The 20,880-nt window shown below is 36.1% G+C and overlaps 2 protein-coding genes across 3 annotated transcripts; one reads left to right on the forward strand and one right to left on the reverse strand.

Moving 5' to 3' along the window:
- The first annotated feature begins 59 nt into the window (after positions 1 to 59).
- Positions 60 to 8,475, forward strand: LOC129799169 (methionine-R-sulfoxide reductase B1). 2 transcript variants are annotated; one of them, XM_055842847.1, is made up of 4 exons: positions 60 to 321; positions 3,209 to 3,325; positions 3,412 to 3,576; positions 8,072 to 8,475. In XM_055842847.1, exons 1-4 carry the CDS (start codon positions 231 to 233, stop codon positions 8,251 to 8,253), a joined length of 555 nt encoding a protein of 184 aa, XP_055698822.1. In that variant the 5' UTR covers positions 60 to 230; the 3' UTR covers positions 8,254 to 8,475. The 2 variants fall into 2 exon arrangements, with proteins under 2 accessions (XP_055698822.1, XP_055698823.1); XM_055842848.1 differs by having other exon boundaries at positions 8,105 to 8,475.
- Positions 8,476 to 14,074: 5,599 nt separating this feature from the next.
- Positions 14,075 to 19,411, reverse strand: LOC129809951 (uncharacterized). Its single transcript, XM_055860125.1, has one exon. It carries the CDS (start codon positions 19,409 to 19,411, stop codon positions 14,075 to 14,077), a length of 5,337 nt encoding a protein of 1,778 aa, XP_055716100.1.
- Positions 19,412 to 20,880: the final 1,469 nt, after the last annotated feature.

A 20,880-nucleotide genomic window follows, 5' to 3' on the forward strand; every position in this document is an offset into this window, starting at 1 on the left:
ACATGCTAGCATATCGAATGCCGCCAACTGGCATGCCAACTCAACGCTGATTGGCCAATTTTTTTTGCCTTTGGCTCAGTGCGGTGTTGTGTTTGCAAAGCGAATTTTTGTTTTGAAAAAATTGCCCCAGAATTTGATAATATTGTACAGAGAATTACGTAAATAGGTACTCAATGGGACTAGTGAGGCGTGATAAACTTGAAAAAATCACCAAATAGACGAAGTAAGGCATGCTACGGGGGCATTTGGTGAAAAGTGTTCGACTGAGTTGGCCATTGCTCTCAAGAACTTGTTCGACATCTTCAAGCAGGTGCTTTTCAGGTAATTAATTCACTAATTAATCATCAACCACCTTTCCAACATTCGAGAACTTACTCATCCTCTTCTGCGTGAACAAGTGCAGCATTTAGTTGAGATTTCTCTCACGTTCAGCGAGTACAGGGCGCGTTTTTTAGAGAAACTTCCAAAGGGAAAATAGAAGAAATCCCCGAAGGAAGTGGGAAATGTCTGGAAAAGTGTGAGAAAATCAATGGGAAACTCTGTGGGAATCAGTGCAGTGTGAAGGCAACAATGCCTTAAGTCATCGCGAAAGAAATAGCACGTTGAGGAAGTTTGAGTGGGTTTATTTTTGGGAATTTATAAGACGCTGCTCGTGTGATCCCAAGTAACATTTTTATTTTTTTATACGAAATTACTGTTATAAGAGATTCGTAAGACAATTATTTGCGTACTCCTTATTTAGTAACAATTACTACTTATAAATGGTCGTTTTTGTTTTATTTTTTTGAAGAGGTTATTTAAATGATTTTGAGGTTAATGAATTTGAAGTTATGCATAACCTAACATCCAAAAATCATTTTCAGATATTCAGTAATCTCCAAACTTCATTCCGTCGGCTCCAAACAAAAGTATTACAAATCTACTAGTTTATTAGATACAAAAACCTTAAAACTTCATCAAAAAATAATTTGATATTTAGTTACTCCCACAAAAATTATGACAAAAAAACTGATAATACACGGCAATAGAACCATGTTACAATAATTTCAAAAATTAAAAATATACTAATTGAAGAGAAATTAATAAAAATCAATACAAGATAGCTGCCGAACAGACCATTAGAACCGACTTTTTGAAAATGTACTTAGATATACTTTCGAAAAATTTTAATGAATGAAAAAAAAAACAAATATACAAAACTAGAATTTTTTATTTAAACGAACTTAAAACTAAATTAAAGAAAAATTAAAGGCCAAATTTAACCTAAAGTTTTTAAAATTAACCTTTTATCCAAATAAAATAATTAGACTCTGAATGACACCAGTGATGAATTTGTTTAAGCTTAATAGATGTCAAATTTTTGTAAAGGCTCAAATTAGAATCCGATTAGAATATGTAAAATTATTATAAGAACTTGATGTGACTTTTAGAGACAAATATAGGGGAAAGTGCCCATGCTTTGCACGGTTGCAAGCCTTACAATGACTAAATTTTTTCTATATTTTTAAATAAATACGACTCCGCAATATACATAACTGAAAGACTTTAAAAAAATATGTTTTTTTTTAATTTTTTACTTCCACTTTATTTTTAAAATGTTGGTGCACCTTCTGTATCACGAAAATTTCATGAAATCAAAATTTTATATGCTTTCCTTTTTCAAATCAGTTTCATGTATAAGAGTTCGAAAGAATGAGATAGACGTTTGAGAAAAGAAGGGATAATGAATTTTGATTTCATGAAATTTTCCTGATCTAAAAGGTGTGCCGGAGTATATCCCACTCATTCTCACTCTTCTTTTTCTTCGAAGCATTGCAAAAAAAAATCAATTTAAGTCCACTCTAATTTCGAGTGCGATAAAATAGCATATTGAATTTAGATTTCATAAAATTTTACTGATTTAAAAGTGGTGCTGGAGCCAGAACATTCCGTTCTTAAACATTTTGCATACATCTCTCTTATTCTTTCACACTTAAATCTAAATTGAATTTGTTGTGATGTTCAAGAGAAGAAGAAGAAGAGTTCGAAAAAATAGAACAAATTTATGCAAAACGTTTGAGATGGAACGGAATGTGATGATGGCTCCGACAAACCTTTTAGATCAAGAAAATTTCATGAAATAAAAATTCAGTATCCCTTCACTGAGAAAAAAAGAGGCTACGACTAACTTTTTTTCCTCATAACTTTAACACTTTTTAAGTGTAAACATTTATCAACTATAGAATCAAAGTCTTATTTTCTTCCTCTTGATCACTTTATTCAACTCATGCTTACACCTTGTTGGTTACACCTCCAATTATACCATGACACTGACTCCCCGAATATATTGCAATGAGCAATATATTCAATTTAGGGCAGAGTGCAATACTTGCACTCAGCACTTCATAATATTGTATACTACACAACATTTTTTAATGTTAATTTTACACTTTTTTAAGGGTAAAATTAACATGAAAAAGGGTAATTTTAACCCCTAATACACCTAAAAAGGGTAATATTTACACCGATTTCTGATCAATTCTGCAGGGTAAAATTAACTTTTTTGAAATGCTGTTTTGACTTTTTCGGATTTCTCTTATAGTGCTCCTTTCTCAAATGTTTTTTCCGTTTTTTCATATATCTATCTCATTTTTTTGCACTCGTAATTGGATTGAACCAAACCGATTTTATTGTAACGCCTGGAAGAAGAAGAAGAGTGAGAAAGAGTGGAATAGACATACGAAAAACACTCGAGAAAGGAAGAGATAGTGGAATTAGATTTTATGAAATTATCTTTTGATATGCTGTACCGTCTTATTCTTTTGCACTGAAATCTAAATTGAATTTCTTGTGATGTTCAAGAGAAGAAGAAGAAAAATAGTGTGAAAGAGTGAGAAATAGAATGCGAAACGTTTGAGAAAGAGATGTGAATTTTGATTTAAGATTATTTTTATTAAGATTATCTTTTTGCTTCTTGGGTTGCCTCATCTTTAGTGAGGCAACCTCGACGGAAGCAGCCGATTTTCACTCGCAAACTGAACAGTAATCATCCACTGTGCTCCAGATCAGCACCATAAAAGTAAAAACGTCTCGAGATTCTGCATTTGGAAGTGGTTTTTTTTTTGGTCAGTGTCAGACACTGAAATTCAATTGAATTGAACACGCTTCGTTATCGGGTCACTCGAGGTGAAATTGGCCTGAAAATTCCTTCTTAAATTCTCAATTGTAGATCAGAGGAAGTTCAGAGGAGGTGCTGAGATGGAATCCAAAGAAGCTCTGCGGGCGCGGTTGACCCCATTGCAGTACCAGGTGACGCAGGAAGCAGGCACGGAGCGTCCTTTCTCAGGTAAGAATGGGTTTTTTTTTCTTTGGGTGGAAGATTCCTCTGGAAGATGTTCCTTCTCTCAAGTGGCCCTGTCTCTCTTGATACAGGATGCTACGATAAGCACTACGAGAAGGGAATGTACGTGTGCATTGTGTGTAGGCAGGAACTGTTTAGTTCCAATACAAAATACGATTCCGGGTGCGGCTGGCCGGCATTCAATGATGTACTCGATCAGGGAAAGATTACTTTGCACAAGGACACAAGTATAGCAGGTACGTAAATTACTGGATCTCGTGCTCATACTCTCTCAATTAAGTCAATTCCTAACCAACCACGATGAGGCCCAAGATAGAATCAAAAAAAATTCACAGTGACTGGGGAGAATTGTTGACGCAGCAAATAAATAAACACAATTAAGAATTTTCATCAATATTTCATGTGGGAAATTAGCCTGGGGTGCTGCTCTCGGTGCTCTCTGTCTCGAGATGTTCTCAGTGAAATTTAGCAAAGATTTATGGATTTTAATAATTCAGCTCGGAAGCGTAAAAAAGTATCAAATGAGATTTTTTTTCTCTTGTAATTTGCTCAATTATGTTTGTTCACAGAGGAGAACGATATTTCTCTTTTGAGTTACAAAGTGTACAAAATTTTAACAGTGTTATCTGATTCAGGAAATCTGTTCTTATTACATTTTATGACTTCCCAAAAAAGTAATTGTAAAAATGATTTATTTCTTGAGGTGAAACTTGCCTCTAAAATAATTTTTAACGGGCTTTTGCACTAAAAGTGCTATAAAGTAATAAAAAAAAGTTGAAAGCAAAGCGATATAAAGTTTAATTAAACAAAGATTGCAGAATTTTTAATAATAATTCTCTTAATTTGAATATTTTACAATGTGAGGTTATGTTGGACTTAACCTCAAAGATTTGAAATATGTTTTTTGGCTTTTAAAATAAAATAATTTATTTCTTTTGCAAATTTGTCCAAATTCTGTCAAATTTACTACAGACAGACTATTATTTATTTGATTTTTAAAAGCATAATACACTGAGAGAGAAATCCGAAAAAGTTAAAATAACATTCCGGAAATGTTAATTTTACCCTACAGTTTTGATCCAAAATCGGTGTAAATACCCTTTTTAGGTGTATTAGGGGTTAAAGTTACCCTTTTTCATGTTAATTTTACCCTGAAAAAGGTGTAAACTTTAAAAAATGTTGATATATTTTTACACCTAAAAAGTGTTTAATTTCTGAGGAAAAAATGTTAATCTCAGTGTAGGATTAAGTGCGCTGCCTTCGGACAACTCAAGCTTCGGACAACTCCATTTTTTCTCCATGTACTTAATGGATTTGACCCATGGTCCTTTTCAGGAAATGTGAGGCATTGGACTAGCTCAAATTTCCTCGTTTTTACATATTGTAAAAAATGAGTTGTTCAAAGCTTCAATCGTCCGAAGGCAGCGAACTTTCCCCTACAAACTTATTAAGATTCAAAATAACTTCACTAATTTCACATTCTTTTTAATTATTTTTAAACATTTTTGTACTCAAACAAAAAATACATGTCCTTGAAAAAATCAAAACTTCGCAAGGACGGAGCAAAGTATACAAAGTAGTCTTTAGAACATGCGTGTACTAAAATTTGAACGTTCACGGAAGGTGAAAAATTAAGAACAAAATACAAAAAGAGACTTTATATTGCATATTTTCGATAAAAAAAATAATTGTATACATTTCACGATATTTTGGTGGTACAAATTTAGTACAGGCGTTAGAACACGCCTTTTCCTGATCTAAAATTAAGCCTATTTTGATTTTTAGTTCAAGTCTAGTGAACCGCAAAATATGCAAATGATGCAAATTACCGGGAAAAAAAGGAGATGAAATTGAATTCCTGCTTCCTAATTCTTTTTCAAATGTGTTTGTGTTGTAATTTAATTCTCTTGTACTAAAAATAAGCAAATTTTGATTTTTAGTACAAGTCTAGAGTATCACAAAATATGCAAATTATTAGAAAAGAAAGGGATAAAAATAAATTTCTGATGCAGAATTCTTTTTTCAGTGTGATTCTGTTACAATTCTCTTGTGTTAAAAGTAAACCAACTTTGATTTTTAGTACGAGTCTAGAGAGTTTCAACATATCCAAATTATTAGGAAAGAATGAGATGAAATCAAATTCCTGATTGTAAATTATTTTTTCCGTGTGATTATGTCCTAATTTTCTTTGCACTAAAAGTAAGCAAACTTTTATTTTTAGTTCAAGTCTTAACAGAAATTTACAAATTTTTGGCAAATTATGGGATGAATTCGAATTTCTGAAGCCGATTTTTTCGGTATGTTTTTTTCTCGTTCTCTGGTACTAAAAAAGAGCAGACTTTGGCTTTTAGTACAAGTCTAGAGATCTTCAAAAAATTAAATTATCAGGAAATAAGGAGATGAATTGAATTCTGAATGCTGAATTCTTTTTTCAATGTGATTATATTCTAATGCTCTTGTACTAAAAGTAAACCAACTTTCGTCTTTAGTACAAATCTAAAGAAAAATTTTAAATATGTATTTTTTTATAAACGCGGGGATGAAGTCAAATCCCTGATGATAAATTACTTTCTTCAATGGAATTATAATCAAATTTTCCTGTATTAAAACTAATTAAATTTTTAGTACAAGTCTAGTGAACTTAAAAAGAAATAAATTATTGGGAAGGAAGAGATTGATATCGATTTCCTGATATCAAATTCTTCTTTTTAATGTAATTATAATTATGTACTAATTCTCTTGTAATCTAAAAATAGACAAATATTTAATTTTAGTACATATCTAAAGAGGAATTCAAACTATGCAAATTTTCAGTGAAGAAGGATATAAAGTTAAATTCCTGTTGGCAAATTCTTTTCTTTTAATGGGATTGTGTTATAATTCTCTTGTACTAAAACTAATCAAACTTTGATTTTTAGTACAAGTTTAGTTGATAATACAAAATATGCAAGTTTACGGTAAATAAGGAGATAAAATTGTATCCCAAATGGTGAAGTCTTTTTTATTTGGTTCCGTTCTAATCTTCTTGTACTAAAAATAAGCAAACAGATTTTTAGTACATGTCTAGAGGGAGATACAAAACATGCAAAGTTTCAATAAAGAAAGGGGATAAAATGGAGTTCTTGACGTCGAATTCTTTTTTCAATGTGATTGGGTTTTAATCCTCTTGTACTAAAAAAAAAGAAAACTTTGATTTTGAGATCAAATCTAAGGAGAATTAAAAATATGCAAATTTTCTGTAAAGAAGGGAATGTCAAATTCTTGATGGTAAATTCTTCTTTTCAATGAGATATTGTGTACTAATTCTCTTGTACTAAAAATAATCAAACTGTTTTTAGTACAAGTCTATATTTTTTTTAACATTTCTTTATGTAATAGCTGCATAATATTCAATGCAATAAAACTTTTCTGAGATGAATTACGCAATAACCGCAATAATTTACCCAGTCACTGTGAATTTATCAAGGGATTAGAGCTATCTCGCGGTAATTCGAATGTTGGTTTTTTTGGCTTTGTGGCTCAATTTAAAACGATAATCAGGGAGCATTTTAGTATGATTTAACCTTGGTTATTTAGGAGAGAATCACTTTTGAATTAACAATTACCACTTTGTGTCACCCAACAGAAAACCGCATGAAGATAAAATGTGGGTTGGGTTGACAATGAAGAGAGAAGCACACTCTAAAATCACGTGTGAAGCATCAATAGCATTTAAAAACATAATTCTTTTTCATGTTGAACTTCTCAATTAAACCATTAGCTAGATTTTTTTTCCTACTCATCATGCTCATTGAGGCTTATCTCTTTTTATTTAATTTAACACAATTTGCGATTAGAGTAAAAAGGAGAATCATTCAAATGGCGCTTTTTAACCCAAACAAATCGCTTAACATTAATCCATGTTTATGCTTTATTGTGTTTCTGTTTTTTTTTTAATGTTTTGTGAAGAAGTGATAGGGAGAGTTTTCGGTTTTTTTTTTTTTTTTTAGTTGATTTGGGGAAAATCTTTTTAGTTGATAATTTTTTTTTCTTAGAAAGAGATTAATTTTAATTTTAGAAAAGAAATTTAAATATATTTGTGTGAGTTTAAGGTGAAGGTTCTAATTGTTATATTTTTCTTGTCTCTGCTGCCTGTTGCCTGTCTTCTCATGACAAACAAACAAACAAAAAAAACTCGCAACAAAATCTCATTCATGCAACATAAAACCACAAAAAAAATATCACCATCATTCTCTCCCCTCGATCCTCCGTGCGAATTTTTAATTTCTTCCACAATCTCATGTGTTTTTTTTTATTCCTCCGACTTTATGCGAAATCTTACAACTTCATTTGATGATTTTTTTTTTGTTTTGGTTATTTTACTTTTTTATTTTGCTGTGAAAAATTCTTCATTTCTAACTCTTGGTGATCATTCATCTGCAATTGGCACGATTGCATGCATTATTTCGTGTTCATTTTCGATCTTAATATCTTTGCTTCGGATCATTTTCATTTCTTTGGCTTCATTCGACTCATTTTTCTCATCTCCATCAAACCGGCACATCCTATATCTCTCGAAAACACTCTCACTTCTCATCTTTCCACACTGTTCAAAACCTCTCCAAACCTTGCATTGCATCATTGCTTGATCCTCATCCTTGCCACACGTGACAAATCATTTGTCCTTCTCCTGTCCTCCATCTCCTTTGCCCCTCAAAAAAAAAAAAAATCCCGCGAATTGCAAATTTATAGGCAGCAATCTATTAATCTTAATTGCACATCCAGAGAGGATTAGGACGGAGGTTCGTTGTGCCAAATGTGCCGCCCACATGGGACATGTTTTTGAAGATGGTCCACCACCAACTAGAAAACGATATTGCATCAACTCGGCATCCATCGATTTCATCGCATCGCCAAATGCTGATAAAAGTTAGAATTTTTGCTTCCCCCAAATCAATTCTCTTCTAATCCACTTCCTTCTCCTTTCTCTTTGTCCCAATAAAACCACTCAATGATAATTTTTGTTCCTCAAATGGGGAGGCTGTAGAATCTCACCTCCCACAGAAAAAAAACCCTTGGAAAGAATTTGTAAGAGATAACACAGAAGAAATTGTACAAAATGACAAATAAGTGTCAAATAAATGAAGGATATTGAAGGTCTTGTGGTATTTTTTTCTTATAAGGAGATAAAGTTGTGAAGCAACTAGCGCCCCTGGTGGCAATTCCTAAAGGTTGTATGTTGAGAAAAGTTGATCTGATGTGCTGGACATCTACGGTTTAAGCCGTGAGATGACTTATCGTAATTATAATCAAAATAAATGGATTACATTCTCATAAGTTTTCCACTAATCCGTCTCTCGGCTTAAGCCTTAAGTCTGCCTAGGGTATAATACGGGCTTCAGATCTAAGGCTTAGTCTTATGGCTTAAGGGGGCAACAACACTGCAGATTCTTTGGCTAACTCTAGTGCCAAGACACCCTTTATTGGTCCAATGCTTACTTGCGGTTATTCTGGGAGCCGTATCAAGCACCTTCTCAATGAGAAGGCGACCAATGAGCACAAAGTACACTGGGCTAAACAGCCTGGTCTCCGGCGTGCTAAGTTAATCCTGGAACCAGACGGCAAATGGAGAAAAGAAATTCAAAATCTCAACAAAATACAGCTAAGATTGCTAGTTGGCCTGCTCACGGGACACTGCGCTCTTGGCTCCCACTGGGACCCACTTAACCCATTCCTTACCATGGTATTATACATCATACGAAATTTGAGTGATTTTTGATGATTTATTTCTGGGCAATTTTTATCCGAATTGCTGTCGGGAATGGATTTTTAGTAACAATTGGATATTCAATTACTTGAGAAAAATAGTCTGACTGAGATGAAAAGACATTTTGTTATTGTTTTCTTGCTTCGCGGAAGGTCATGCAAAATTTTTGCTCAAAATGGCGGACGGGAAATACGACATCCCGTCGAATTTGTTAAAATTAGCCTCTTTCCTCTTTCCTGATTTGAATTCTAGTTGCCAATTGGTGTTCTTGGATAGTTACTCTATCTAAAGCAATAGAGTTTGTAATGAATTAATGCACAGAATTTAAATTCAGTGACCGTTAAGACGTGTGTTTGAGGGCGAATCCCCGCGCCCCCATAATAGATAAAAAAATTTCTTTTCAAAAAATCCATCTATTAATCTGTAGGAAACTAATCCCAAAATATGAACATTCTATCTCAAGTATTTCTGGTACATTGACTGAATGGGTTAAGCCTAGAAACGGCTTAGTTAGGGGGAAAGTGATGGGAATTTAGTCAAATCGTTAATTCGTCTCTCCGCTTAAGTCTTAAGTGTGTCTAGGGAATAATTTAGTTTCACAATTGGTTTGTTAAGTTAAGTTATATCATCAAGCCCAGTTCCGTTTAAAAATACTAGAGAAAAGTCCTTTTTCAAAAGTGCTCCAAATTAAATATGATACACTTTCCCCTATCCTTCATGAACCGCTTTATATGTTCAAAGTCTTAAGGGACTCGAGCAAGGAAAATCGAAAATTATAAAGAGAACGAAATTTAAAGCCGTCTTTTTAAAATTACTGGTATTTTGAGAATCTAAATAAACAAGTTTTTGTATTTCTCTAGAAATTTTTCGTATTTTACTGAACGAAAATAATTCATATATTAATTGAGGACCTAGTAAGTAAATACTGATTTTTTTTAATTCGCCTGCTTTAGCAAGTAGATAATTTGTTAAATTATGCAAAAGGATATAATTATTCATCGATTTAACCTTGGTTTTAGCTTTTATGTGTCTTTAAGTTTATTAAAAATATGTGGGATTGTATTTTACCACGGAATATTGTAGTGGGATTGGTATTTTCCATGTTATTTTTGTGAATTTCATTGCAAGAAACCAATCCCAATGCAGTATTTTATATGCACATGAATTTCAATCTGGGATTATCTATATGAATCCCAAAGAGTGTGCAAAACTCTAAAGGAAACGAAATACGCAACCAAATAGTCAAAGAGAACGAGGATTAACGAAAGATATCTGAGCCTCATTATTACTCTCCTTCTTACTAGATTTTAAATTTTTAACTCTTATTTATTTTCAAGATTATTGGAACTATGTGGGATTGTATTTCACCACGAAATGCTATATTGGGATTGCTATTTTCAATATTATTTTTGTGAATTTCGTTGTAAAAAACCAATCCCAATACAGTATCTCAGTGAAAATTCAATTATGGATTATCCAAAGAAATCCCAAGATTATGTGAAACTAAAAAGGATAAAAAATACAAAAAGGAGTCAAGGAAGATAATGAGGATTGACGAAAGAAATCTGAGCCTCATTCTCTTTTCTACTAGTAAGTTTTCAATGTTAATTCTTATCTAAGGTTATATTAGAAATATGTGGGATTGATTTTTTTTACTACGGGATCCTGTAGTGGGATTGATATTTTCAATATTATTTTTGTGAATTTCGTTGTAAAAAACCAATCCCAATACAGTATATCGAATCCCAAGAGCATGTAAAGTTTTAAAGGATAAAAAATACGCAAAATAGTCAAAGATAATGTGGATTGACGAAAGAAATCTGAGCCTCTCTCTCATTTCTACTATTAAATTTTGAATTTCTGAAGACTATTGCAAGTGGGATTGCATCTTAACAGGAAATACTTTATTGGGATTGGTACTTTCAGTTGTATATTTATAAATTAAGATGTAAAAAACCAATCCCATGCATTTAATGAGTAAAAACGCAATCCCAAAGCATTTAAAAAATTTTAAATTGCATCCAGTGAATAAATCATTTTCTGAAATTTAATAACACTTATTTGAAATTCTGGAGATTCCTTGGCCAATGATTAAATTTCCGTGTTTATGCTAACATTCTGCTGTAATTTATTTCATGCGATAAATTAAATTGTGTAGCAGCTAGAACGTCCCATTCTGTGATAATTACAAGATAATTATCTTGCACAAAATTCCCCAATTTCTCGCTAGACTAATAAATCATGAGAGGTTCGTTTTTTTTCTCAAAGTCACGAATGCTGAATCCCTTTTCTTGCACAAATGCCTCTCAAGTTTCGTGCAAGCAAAAGTATCGATTTCAAGCGGTAAAATGCATTGCGCCAAAATTGTTGGCACGAAACTGTGTCTTCCAAGACACATCGATTGTTGACCGTCTGCTGTTCCGTCTGAGGTATTTTCTCAAGTATTTCTAGACCTTGACAAAATTTTCGAGATTGATTGAAGTCGGAGATAGGAAGATTTGGCGATTTTTCCTGAGTGTTTTTAAGACTATAAATCAATCTGGGGTTTTTATCTGTTTGATTCCTAAGAAGATGCGATATGAGGCTCTCGAAACGAAAATTGCGTAATGAAAGACATGAAGTATTATTTCTCTTTTTATTAATTTTTCATCTCTCAATCGCTTTTTGAACTGCAATATTCTAAGAATACATTTTTAAGATGATTTTTTTCTCACATGTTTTTTCTCATTTACTTTCCTTACCATTTTAGAGTTTATTAGAAAATACACCAAAATTATTCTCTGTTTTCTCTCACTTTTCTCTCAAATATTTCATTCACTAATAAAAGATACTTACGCAATAATTCTACCTTTTTTATCTTTCTTTTTTTGCAAGAATACAGAACCACCAAAAATTACAAATTCAGTATTTTTTTGGGGTTCTCTATCTCGGTATTTTACACTCTTTCTTGCTCTATTTCAATGTTTCTTTTATTTATTTCTTCTTCATTGAATATGCAAATCCTGAGTCCACAGAAATTCTCTCTTTTAACCTTTTATTATCTACATATACTTGTGTGATTGAGAAAAATAGAAAAGAAATTGATTGAACCTTTTCTGAGTGCTTTATTTTTTGATATTTTTTCTCCATCTCTCTTCTAAGTATTGTTGATAATTTTTTTTTGGACACAGCCTAAATTCTAGAGATTTTTCTTCTTCCCATCACTTTTATCCGTGTTGAGAAAGTGAATTGATGTGCAGGAAATGCAGAAAATAAAAAGATAGAAGAGAATTTTATGAAAAAGAAAAAAAATAACTTTATTTTCATAGAAAAGAAAATTTTGAATAACAATAGATTAAAAGATTTTGCATAAATTGGCTAATTTTCTCATACTGCAAAAGGTTTAATAAAATGTTCAATAAAATATTAAAAAAAAAAAGAAAAAAATGATGTTTAAAAAAAATTAAAATAAAACTCAATTGGTATTTTTCTTTTCTTCTATTTTTTTTGTGTATTTTTTTGTCATTGGAAATTTATTTTAATATATCCTGTTGATTCTCCTTCACTTACTTTATAAAGAATACAATTATCTCATTGTAGAATAATGGCTATTTATTAAATGCAGGCAATTTTAATACCATATTTTGAATTTAAAAGTAAAATTTTCATCAATTCTACTCTACATAGTGATAAATAATTGTTTTTTTATCCTTTTAAAAAATTATATAACAAATTCTTTATCAGCGACAGAGTTCATTGCAATGAAGAGTGATTTCAGGATTTACTACACTTTAATGTGGCTTCTTTTGAATTATATATTTTGCTGGGGGTTTATTTTGAACTTTTTGAGAGACTTCCGGCCAAATAGAATTTTTGGCCACGCCCCTTTTGAAGCTGTGATCAATTTTATGAAATTTTAGGTGTTGTTCTTAAGGTAATTCAGTCAAGACGGATAGTTTCAATCGTATTCATCCGCTTCATACGATATTAATACGATACGGAGTCCAAGTATTTCTAGAATAAGGAAATTAGACCACGCCCCACGTTAGCGAAAGACAAAAACGTGACAACTATAATTATTGATAAGATTATTTGTTGCGAACCAGGTTTTTGTCTAGGAGTTGCTTCACGAGTCTCTTTAGGGGATGAGTGCCGTGCATTGAAGAAATTTATATCTCCCCGTATACTTCATGAGAGTAACGCATACACGCAACAAAGTAAATCGGGCAAATATGCTCTCGTATATTTCGGTTATGAGCTTGGGTATGAGAAAATGACATCAACTTTCAGGTTTGGCATGAGCTTTACATCAAAACCGTTTGAAATCCAACCATTTTATTTGTTTACGTAAGAAGTTTCTGAAGTAAATCCCGACCTTTCCGATGCGTAAGTCACAATGAGATAGAATCACACCAGATTTTGCACATTTTTTGTTTAACAAAAAATATAAACTCCAAAATGTATCCAAACAAAAATTAACTACTTTTTTTTTTAAATATAACTGGTATCTGGGTTGTTACAACATAGTCGATATGTCTCCTTTGCTCTGAGCGTCTCAAAGCAATTGAATTTGCAGTTGTTTTTTTTAACAATTTCTATTTTGTGACTTCTTGAGAGTGCAAGCCCATTAAAATCAGAGGACCCGGTGTCATAGGCAATGCTTGGCACCGAGGGACTATCACATTTCAAGTTGGACAAAGGGTACTGAAAACAATGGCGTATATTTAATCAAAATCGGATAATACAAACTACTTGTAGGGAACATTTACCTATTATGAAATTAGGAATGGTATTAGTTTACTCTTCCGGGACTCCGGCTTAAGACTCTGGGTTTTACCTGTTGAAGGTTAAAATGAATATTGGGTTTGAAGGACAAAAATTTTTGATTTCACAAGATTTATTGAATAAAATAACTTTAACAAATTCACATGTGGCTTTTCACTTGACGGTCGGAAGGGAAGTGAAAAAGAATTATGGTTGCCAAGATGGCGAAAATGAAAAAAATGAAGTTAGCACAAGTTGTGATTTTTAAACTCCGTGTCAGTTGGAGTCTGGGCTCCAACATCCTCCGGGGTCTCTTGCTCCATGGGCAAGAGAGCAATTTTCGTAACTGGCCGACGATAAACTCCACTCCTTGTGCGAATATCGACGACTCTGACATGATTGTCTGGTCCAGGACACACGTTGACAATTTCTCCTAATTGCCATTGAATGCTCGGAACGTTGTCTTTGGCAAGAAGAGCCAGATCTCCTACCTTCACGTTGGGCGAAATTGATTTCCACCTAGTACGTTCCTGGAGATAGTGAACGTAGTCTCTCTTCCACCTTGCAGCAAATTGCTGAGATAGGCGCTGACAGAGTTGCCATCTGGAGAGCCTGTTCATGGGAATGGACTCCAGGCTAGGATCCGGAAGAGCTATCAGGGGACCACCAGTTAAGAAGTGGCCAGGGGTGAGATGTGGAGGATCTGACGGGTCCGAAGACAGTGGCATAATAGGCCTACTATTAAGCACTGCTTCAATCTGTGTTAACACAGTCTGGAGTTCCTCAAATGTGAGTGGACAGGAACCCACAATCTTGGAAAGATGAATCTTCACTGATTTGACAGCGGCTTCTACGAGGCCATTGTGATGTGGACCCTCGGGAGGTTGAAAGTGGAACTGCACTCTTTGTCCCAGGAGACCATCATGAAGAGCACGCTGCGAAGACTCTTGTGCCAAAAGCCTCGAGAGCTCGTTGGATGTACCAGTGAAATTGGTCGCGTTGTCCAAATAGAGATGCTGAGGAGCAGATCTGCGTGCGACAAACCTTCTAAAGGCAGCCACAAAAGCCTCTGTTGAGAGATTGCTCACCAACTCTATGTGCATGGCCTTCGTGATGTGGCACACAAAGATGGCTATCCAGACCTTGGAAGTTGTGCCTCCTCGCTTCAAGTGTGGGCGCATCTGCAGGGGGCCTGCAAAATCCACAGATGTAGCAGTAAAGGGCTTGGAAAATGTAGTCCTATGTTCAGGTAGCTGGCCCATGATCTGCTGTTGGAGTCTTGGCTGGAACCTGAAGCACCGGATACATTTGCGGTAGATACCTCTGACGAGATGTCGTCCTCGGATTGGCCAAAATCTCTGTCGCATAGCTGCGAGAAGTGCTTGTGGACCACAATGGAGATTTCGCGAGTGCTCTCTCTCTGCAATCAACTTTGTAAGTGCACTGTTAGCCAGAAGTATCGGATGTTTTGCATCGTATGAGAAAGGTGAATGCTGAAGACGTCCTCCGACTCTGATGAGTCCGGTGGAATCCAGAAACGGTTGCAAGTTTGCAAAACTCTTGCAATGTTTGTTGGTGTGAAAATCACCTTTCTTGAGAGAATTGATAAGAACACCGAAATGTTCTTGCTGATCTAGACGGATAAGATGAAGTAGAGCTTTGTCAAGCTCGGAGACCGTGAGTGGACCCTTTGCTCGATGAGATGATGGAGCCAGGAATCGAAGACATTGAGCAATGATACCTTCCAATCGGAAAATCCTCGAACAACGGCCCAAAAGTCTCTGAAGAAGTGACTTTGGCTTTGGAACGGCAAGATTGACCGTGATTTCGGAGCTCTGCTCCGGGGCTGTGGTGTCTGATTGATGAAGATAGTGGCTGGGGTGGAGACCTAGCCATGAAGGTCCACAGAACCACAAATCAGACTGTAGAAGTGTCTCTGGCGTACATCCACGTGAAATAAGATCCGCAGGGTTGTCTTCGGAAGAGACATGAGCCCACTGAGAAGCTGATGAGACTTTACGAATCCTTTTCAGGCGATTGTTGACAAAGACTTCATGTTTTTGAGAAGGTGGTGACTCGATCCAAGCAAGAACAATTGTAGAATCGCTCCATAGAAAAGCTTGTGAGATGCTGAGGTCTCTCTGGACACGAGACACCAAATTTGCGCACAATTCTGCAGCACACAACTCCAGTTTCGGAATTGTAAGTGGATTTTTGGTGGGAGCGACACGGGACTTGGAGATCAGTAGATGAGACGAAAAGGATTGACCATCATCTGTCACCAGATAGACTGCTGCTCCGTATGCTGATTTGCTGGCATCAGCGAATCCATGGATAACTGCAGAAGTTGGATTTGGAATGTTTGAGGCCCATCTCGGAATGATAATCTCGTTGAGTTGTGGCAATGTATTAATGAACTTTGTCCACTTCTCCTGAAGTTCTGGTGGCAATGGTGTTGTCCAATCCAGGCCTTCAGTCCATGATGCTTGGATGAGAATCTTTCCTATCGTGATGATAGGTCCCAACAAACCAAGAGGATCGAATATGCGAGCCACTGCTGATGTGATGCTAGTTCGAGTGGCCAGGGGGACTGCAAAGTTTGGAGGAATCACAAACTGAAAAGAATCACCTTGTGGGTTCCACTTGAGTCCGAGTACAGAGACTGAATCATCACTGATGGAGATTTGCTTGGCCTCTGAAGATGGATTTGTGATGTTTTCCAACAAAGAGGGATGATTGGCGCTCCATTTTGCTAGAGAGAAACCACCACACTGCATGAGTTGAATCAGTTGATTCTGTGTTTGTTGAGCCACTTCGAGGGAATCGCAGGAGATAAGTCCGTCATCGATGTAGAAGCAATTCTTAACGACCTGTGATCCCAAGGGAAATTGGTTTTGCTCGACTGTGGCTAGTTCGTTGAGAACGCGGGTAGCCAGGAAAGGACTGGAAGCTACTCCGAAACACACCCTGTTGATTTTGTAATCTTGAAGAGGCATGTCACTTGAAGATCTCCACACAATTCTCTGGAAATCAGCATGGGGAGGATGAAGTTTTACTTGTAAGTACATCTTGGTCACGTCACAACTCATTGCATACGGATGCATGCGGAATCTGAGGAGGATAGTGACCAATTCAGGCTGCACAGTAGCACCAATCTTCAACACATCGTTCAGGCTGATACTACTGGAAGTCTTCGCGCTGGCGTTGAAGACGACCCTGAGTTTTGTTGTGGTGGAGGATGGTTTCCAAACACCATGATGAGGCAAGTAAAAATGATTTTCATCATCCTTCTTGTAGAAGACTTCATTCATGTACCCCTTGTCAAGATATTCCTGCATGGAATTATTGTAGAGAGTACGCATTTCTGGGTTTTTGTCGAGCTGCACCTCCAGCTGCTTCAATTGACGAATTGCACGTCCTCGAGAATAACCCAATTCAGTGTGAGTAGATTTGAGGGGCAAATGGACAATGAAACGGCCTTTTTCATCTCTGGAGTGAGTATCGACAAAATGCTGTTCAACCTCGGCACTCTCAATGGTTTGAGGTTTCACTGTTTCCACCTCTTCTACCTCCCAAAATTTCTTGAGAGTGTTCTCAAGAGAGGAGATAGTGGAAAGATTGCACTGCACCTGAGGTAGTGAAGTGTGAATTGGCTCGTGAAGTACTCCGGAAAGAATCCATCCGAACACAGTCTCCCGTAGCACTGGCTGCTGAGGGCCAAGACGGATAATTCCATCCTGAAGAACATCATTGAAATAGTCCATCCCAATGAGCAAATCCACTTGAGAACTTCTACACCAGTTTGGGTCAGAAAGCTGAATCTCAGGGGGAATGGGAATGGAAGATGGATTGACAGAGAAATTAGGAAGATTTCCCGTCACTTGGGGCATAATTAGGCAATTGAACTCGAAAATATCTTCTGCAGAAGCAGATTGTGCAAGAAGAGTCGTACGACCTTTCACCTTGGAACATTTTCCGCTGACACCCATAATCACAGTGTTGTCTTGACACCTCTGGAGCTGGAGACGATCCCTAAGAGATTCAGTGATCATAGATTGCTGTGCCCCATTGTCAAGGACAGCACGGCATCGGTGAACATTTCGATGAGCATCAAAAACATTCACAGAACAAGTGGCAAGAAAAACCTTCACCGAGGATTTTGCGGATGAAATGTTCACAGAGGTTGGAGCAACAATATTTGAAGATCTCTTGAAGAACTCAAAAGCAGGCTGAGGAGTATCAGAGGAGCTATTTGCTCCGGGGATGTCATCAGTGTTTTGACTCGCAGAGGAATTCGAGGTTATGTTGCTCCGGGTGACACATGCTGCATGCAAGAGAGTATTGTGACTGGCATGGCATTGTTTGCATGTGTGTGTGGAAGTGCAATTTGACGTCTCATGAGATGAGGACAAACAATTCCAGCACAATCCAGAATTCTTGACCACCTTGAGGCGATCTGAGGGAGACTTCTGGGTGAAAATCTGGCATTTGTAGAGTGGATGCTGAGATCCATTGCAACACTTGCATCGATTAGCTTCAGTGGCCACAAGTGCTGTTTTTTTCTTCGTGTTATTCCCAGGTCGTGAATCTGCCTTCGAAGAAGAGGGATTCTTGGAGCTGCTGCATTCATCTATGATGTCACAACGTTTTTCCAGGAAATCCAGATAATCCTGCCAAGTGGGATCCACCGAACTTCGCTTGTCAGCCCACTGATTGCGTGTCTCAGAGTCCATGCGTTCATTGAGGAGATGAATCAACCAAGGATCTTTGCTGGTGCATTTTAGAGCGTCCAAGGCTTGGGTGACTTCCGTAGCTATAGAGAATGCTTCTCTGACGTTAGTCTTGTCAGGATGAGTGATTTTTGGAATCGACAAGAACGTCTGGATGTGATCAGAGACGATGCAGTGACGTTTCTCAAATCTGTTTGTGAGAACAGCCCAAGCTTTCTCATAATTCGCATCAGAGACTGTGATATTGCGAATTGCGGAAGCTGCTTGTTTGGTAAGTAGCCCCTGAAGGTACTGAAGCTTTTGTGAGGGCTTCAGTGAATCGTTGTTGTGAATTGAAGCTGTGTACAAATCACGAAATGAAACCCATGTCCTGTAGGAACCATCGAATTTCGGAATGTCGAGGGAAGGCAACTTGTCATTGCTGGATGCTCGCTTAGACAAAACTTTCTCCATGAGCTCTGTCTGTTTTTGTACCATGTCGGCATGCTGAGACGAGAGCTTATCCACAAGAGACATGAGTGCTCCTACTTGATCCTGCTGCGGCTGTGCTGAAGTACCAGCTGATTGCGACTTGGGAGTAGTGACTGCATGAAGCTTCTTCTGGATTAATGTATGGAGTGTGGACATGAAATCCTTGTAATCGTCTAGCCAGTCGTCTTCCTCTGCTTTGCTCGCTTCATCTTTGAGAGATTCCACGATTTGGTTGTGGAGAGCAAGAATGTTCTTGTGACTCTCCTGAGCATATTTCAACTTTTCCCTGAGTTGAGCTTCGTCGAAATCATTCTGCTCTATTGCCTTCCAAGTCTTCGTGAGTGAAGCCTTGTATCGTCCTCTCTGCTGACGGAGAGACATGTTGAGGTTATGTCGTGTTGGTTACGACAAACCGGAAGCTACTTGGCTTCAAAAAGAATCTGTAGCGGAAGCTGCTGGGCTTCTGAGTGCTAAATTAGAAGCTGCTGGGCTTCCGGAAGTCTTGAAGTGCTGGCTCCAAAACTTGAGGTGGATTACTGTTGCTGGACAGTCAATCCTGATGAGCTCAGAAGGCTGCTTAACGCTGGCGCCTCAATGCGAAAGACCAAACGAAGGATGAAAATGAGGCGCTGTCGTAGGTCCAAAATGAGGCACCGTCGAAGGACCAAAATGTAGGGAACATTTACCTATTATGAAATTAGGAATGGTATTAGTTTACTCTTCCGGGACTCCGGCTTAAGACTCTGGGTTTTACCTGTTGAAGGTTAAAATGAATATTGGGTTTGAAGGACAAAAATGTAGGGAACATTTACCTATTATGAAATTAGGAATGGTATTAGTTTACTCTTCCGGGACTCCGGCTTAAGACTCTGGGTTTTACCTGTTGAAGGTTAAAATGAATATTGGGTTTGAAGGACAAAAATTTTTGATTTCACAAGATTTATTGAATAAAATAACTTTAACAAATTCACATGTGGCTTTTCACTTGACGGTCGGAAGGGAAGTGAAAAAGAATTATGGTTGCCAAGATGGCGAAAATGAAAAAAATGAAGTTAGCACAAGTTGTGATTTTTAAACTCCGTGTCAGTTGGAGTCTGGGCTCCAACACTACTGTAGAAACCATAAGTTTGTTACGGTGCTAATTTCTAATGAAAAATTCTTTAAAAAAAAGCTATTGGTAATATTTTTAAAAATTAAGTTTTTAATTCCATTGCAATTTATGATTATTACTTTTTCTAATTATTGGTTAGGAAGAAAATAATTTAAATTTTTCATTACTAATAACATTAAAAAAAAATACTATTACATTTCATCGATCAAAAGTTTGTTACGGTCTACATTATTATTTAATATATTCAACTGGTTTGCAAGATAATTCAGCAATTGATTCAGGTATGGAAATATAAAGCTTCCTACACCTTTCTTGTCTGAAAAGATTCCAGTTCTCAAGGATAGTGTACTTCAAATCCTTCAAACATTCAAGTTGTGAGAGACGATTTTGATTTTTAGCAAAAACTAAAGATTTGCGACGGGTGCAAGGTCTTGGTTTTGGGTTGGCCAGTTCATAACTTTAATGCCTTTACTCTGAACTTAGTTTTCTAGTAAAAATTATTTTTTTACCAAAAAAAATGCTTGAAAACATTCAGAAACTAGTGAGAAGATGTTTTTACACAAAATCCAATCATTTAGGTTTAACAGCGTTTTTTGGTCCTGCCGCTATTTTCATTGTTTCATACACCGTAACAAACTTTTGATTGATGAAATTTTGCGTTACATTTTTTAAATTTTATGTACTTAATAATGAAAGATTTAAATTATTATTTTTCAAACCTATAATTAGAAAGAGCAAA

Source organism: Phlebotomus papatasi, chromosome 1 (assembly GCF_024763615.1).
Source record: "Phlebotomus papatasi isolate M1 chromosome 1, Ppap_2.1, whole genome shotgun sequence".
Taxonomy (NCBI): Eukaryota; Metazoa; Arthropoda; class Insecta; order Diptera; family Psychodidae; genus Phlebotomus; species Phlebotomus papatasi.

Coding starts and splice junctions, on each gene's coding strand:
- LOC129809951 (XM_055860125.1), bottom strand. CDS start 19,411: ATGTCTCTCCGTCAGCAGAGAGGACGATACAAGGCTTCACTCACGAAG.
- LOC129799169 (XM_055842847.1), top strand. CDS start 231: ATGCTACGGGGGCATTTGGTGAAAAGTGTTCGACTGAGTTGGCCATTG. Junction 3,326..3,411: donor CACGGAGCGTCCTTTCTCAG/GTAAGAATGGGT, acceptor CTCTTGATACAG/GATGCTACGATAAGCACTAC. Junction 3,577..8,071: donor CAAGGACACAAGTATAGCAG/GTACGTAAATTA, acceptor GCAAATTTATAG/GCAGCAATCTATTAATCTTA.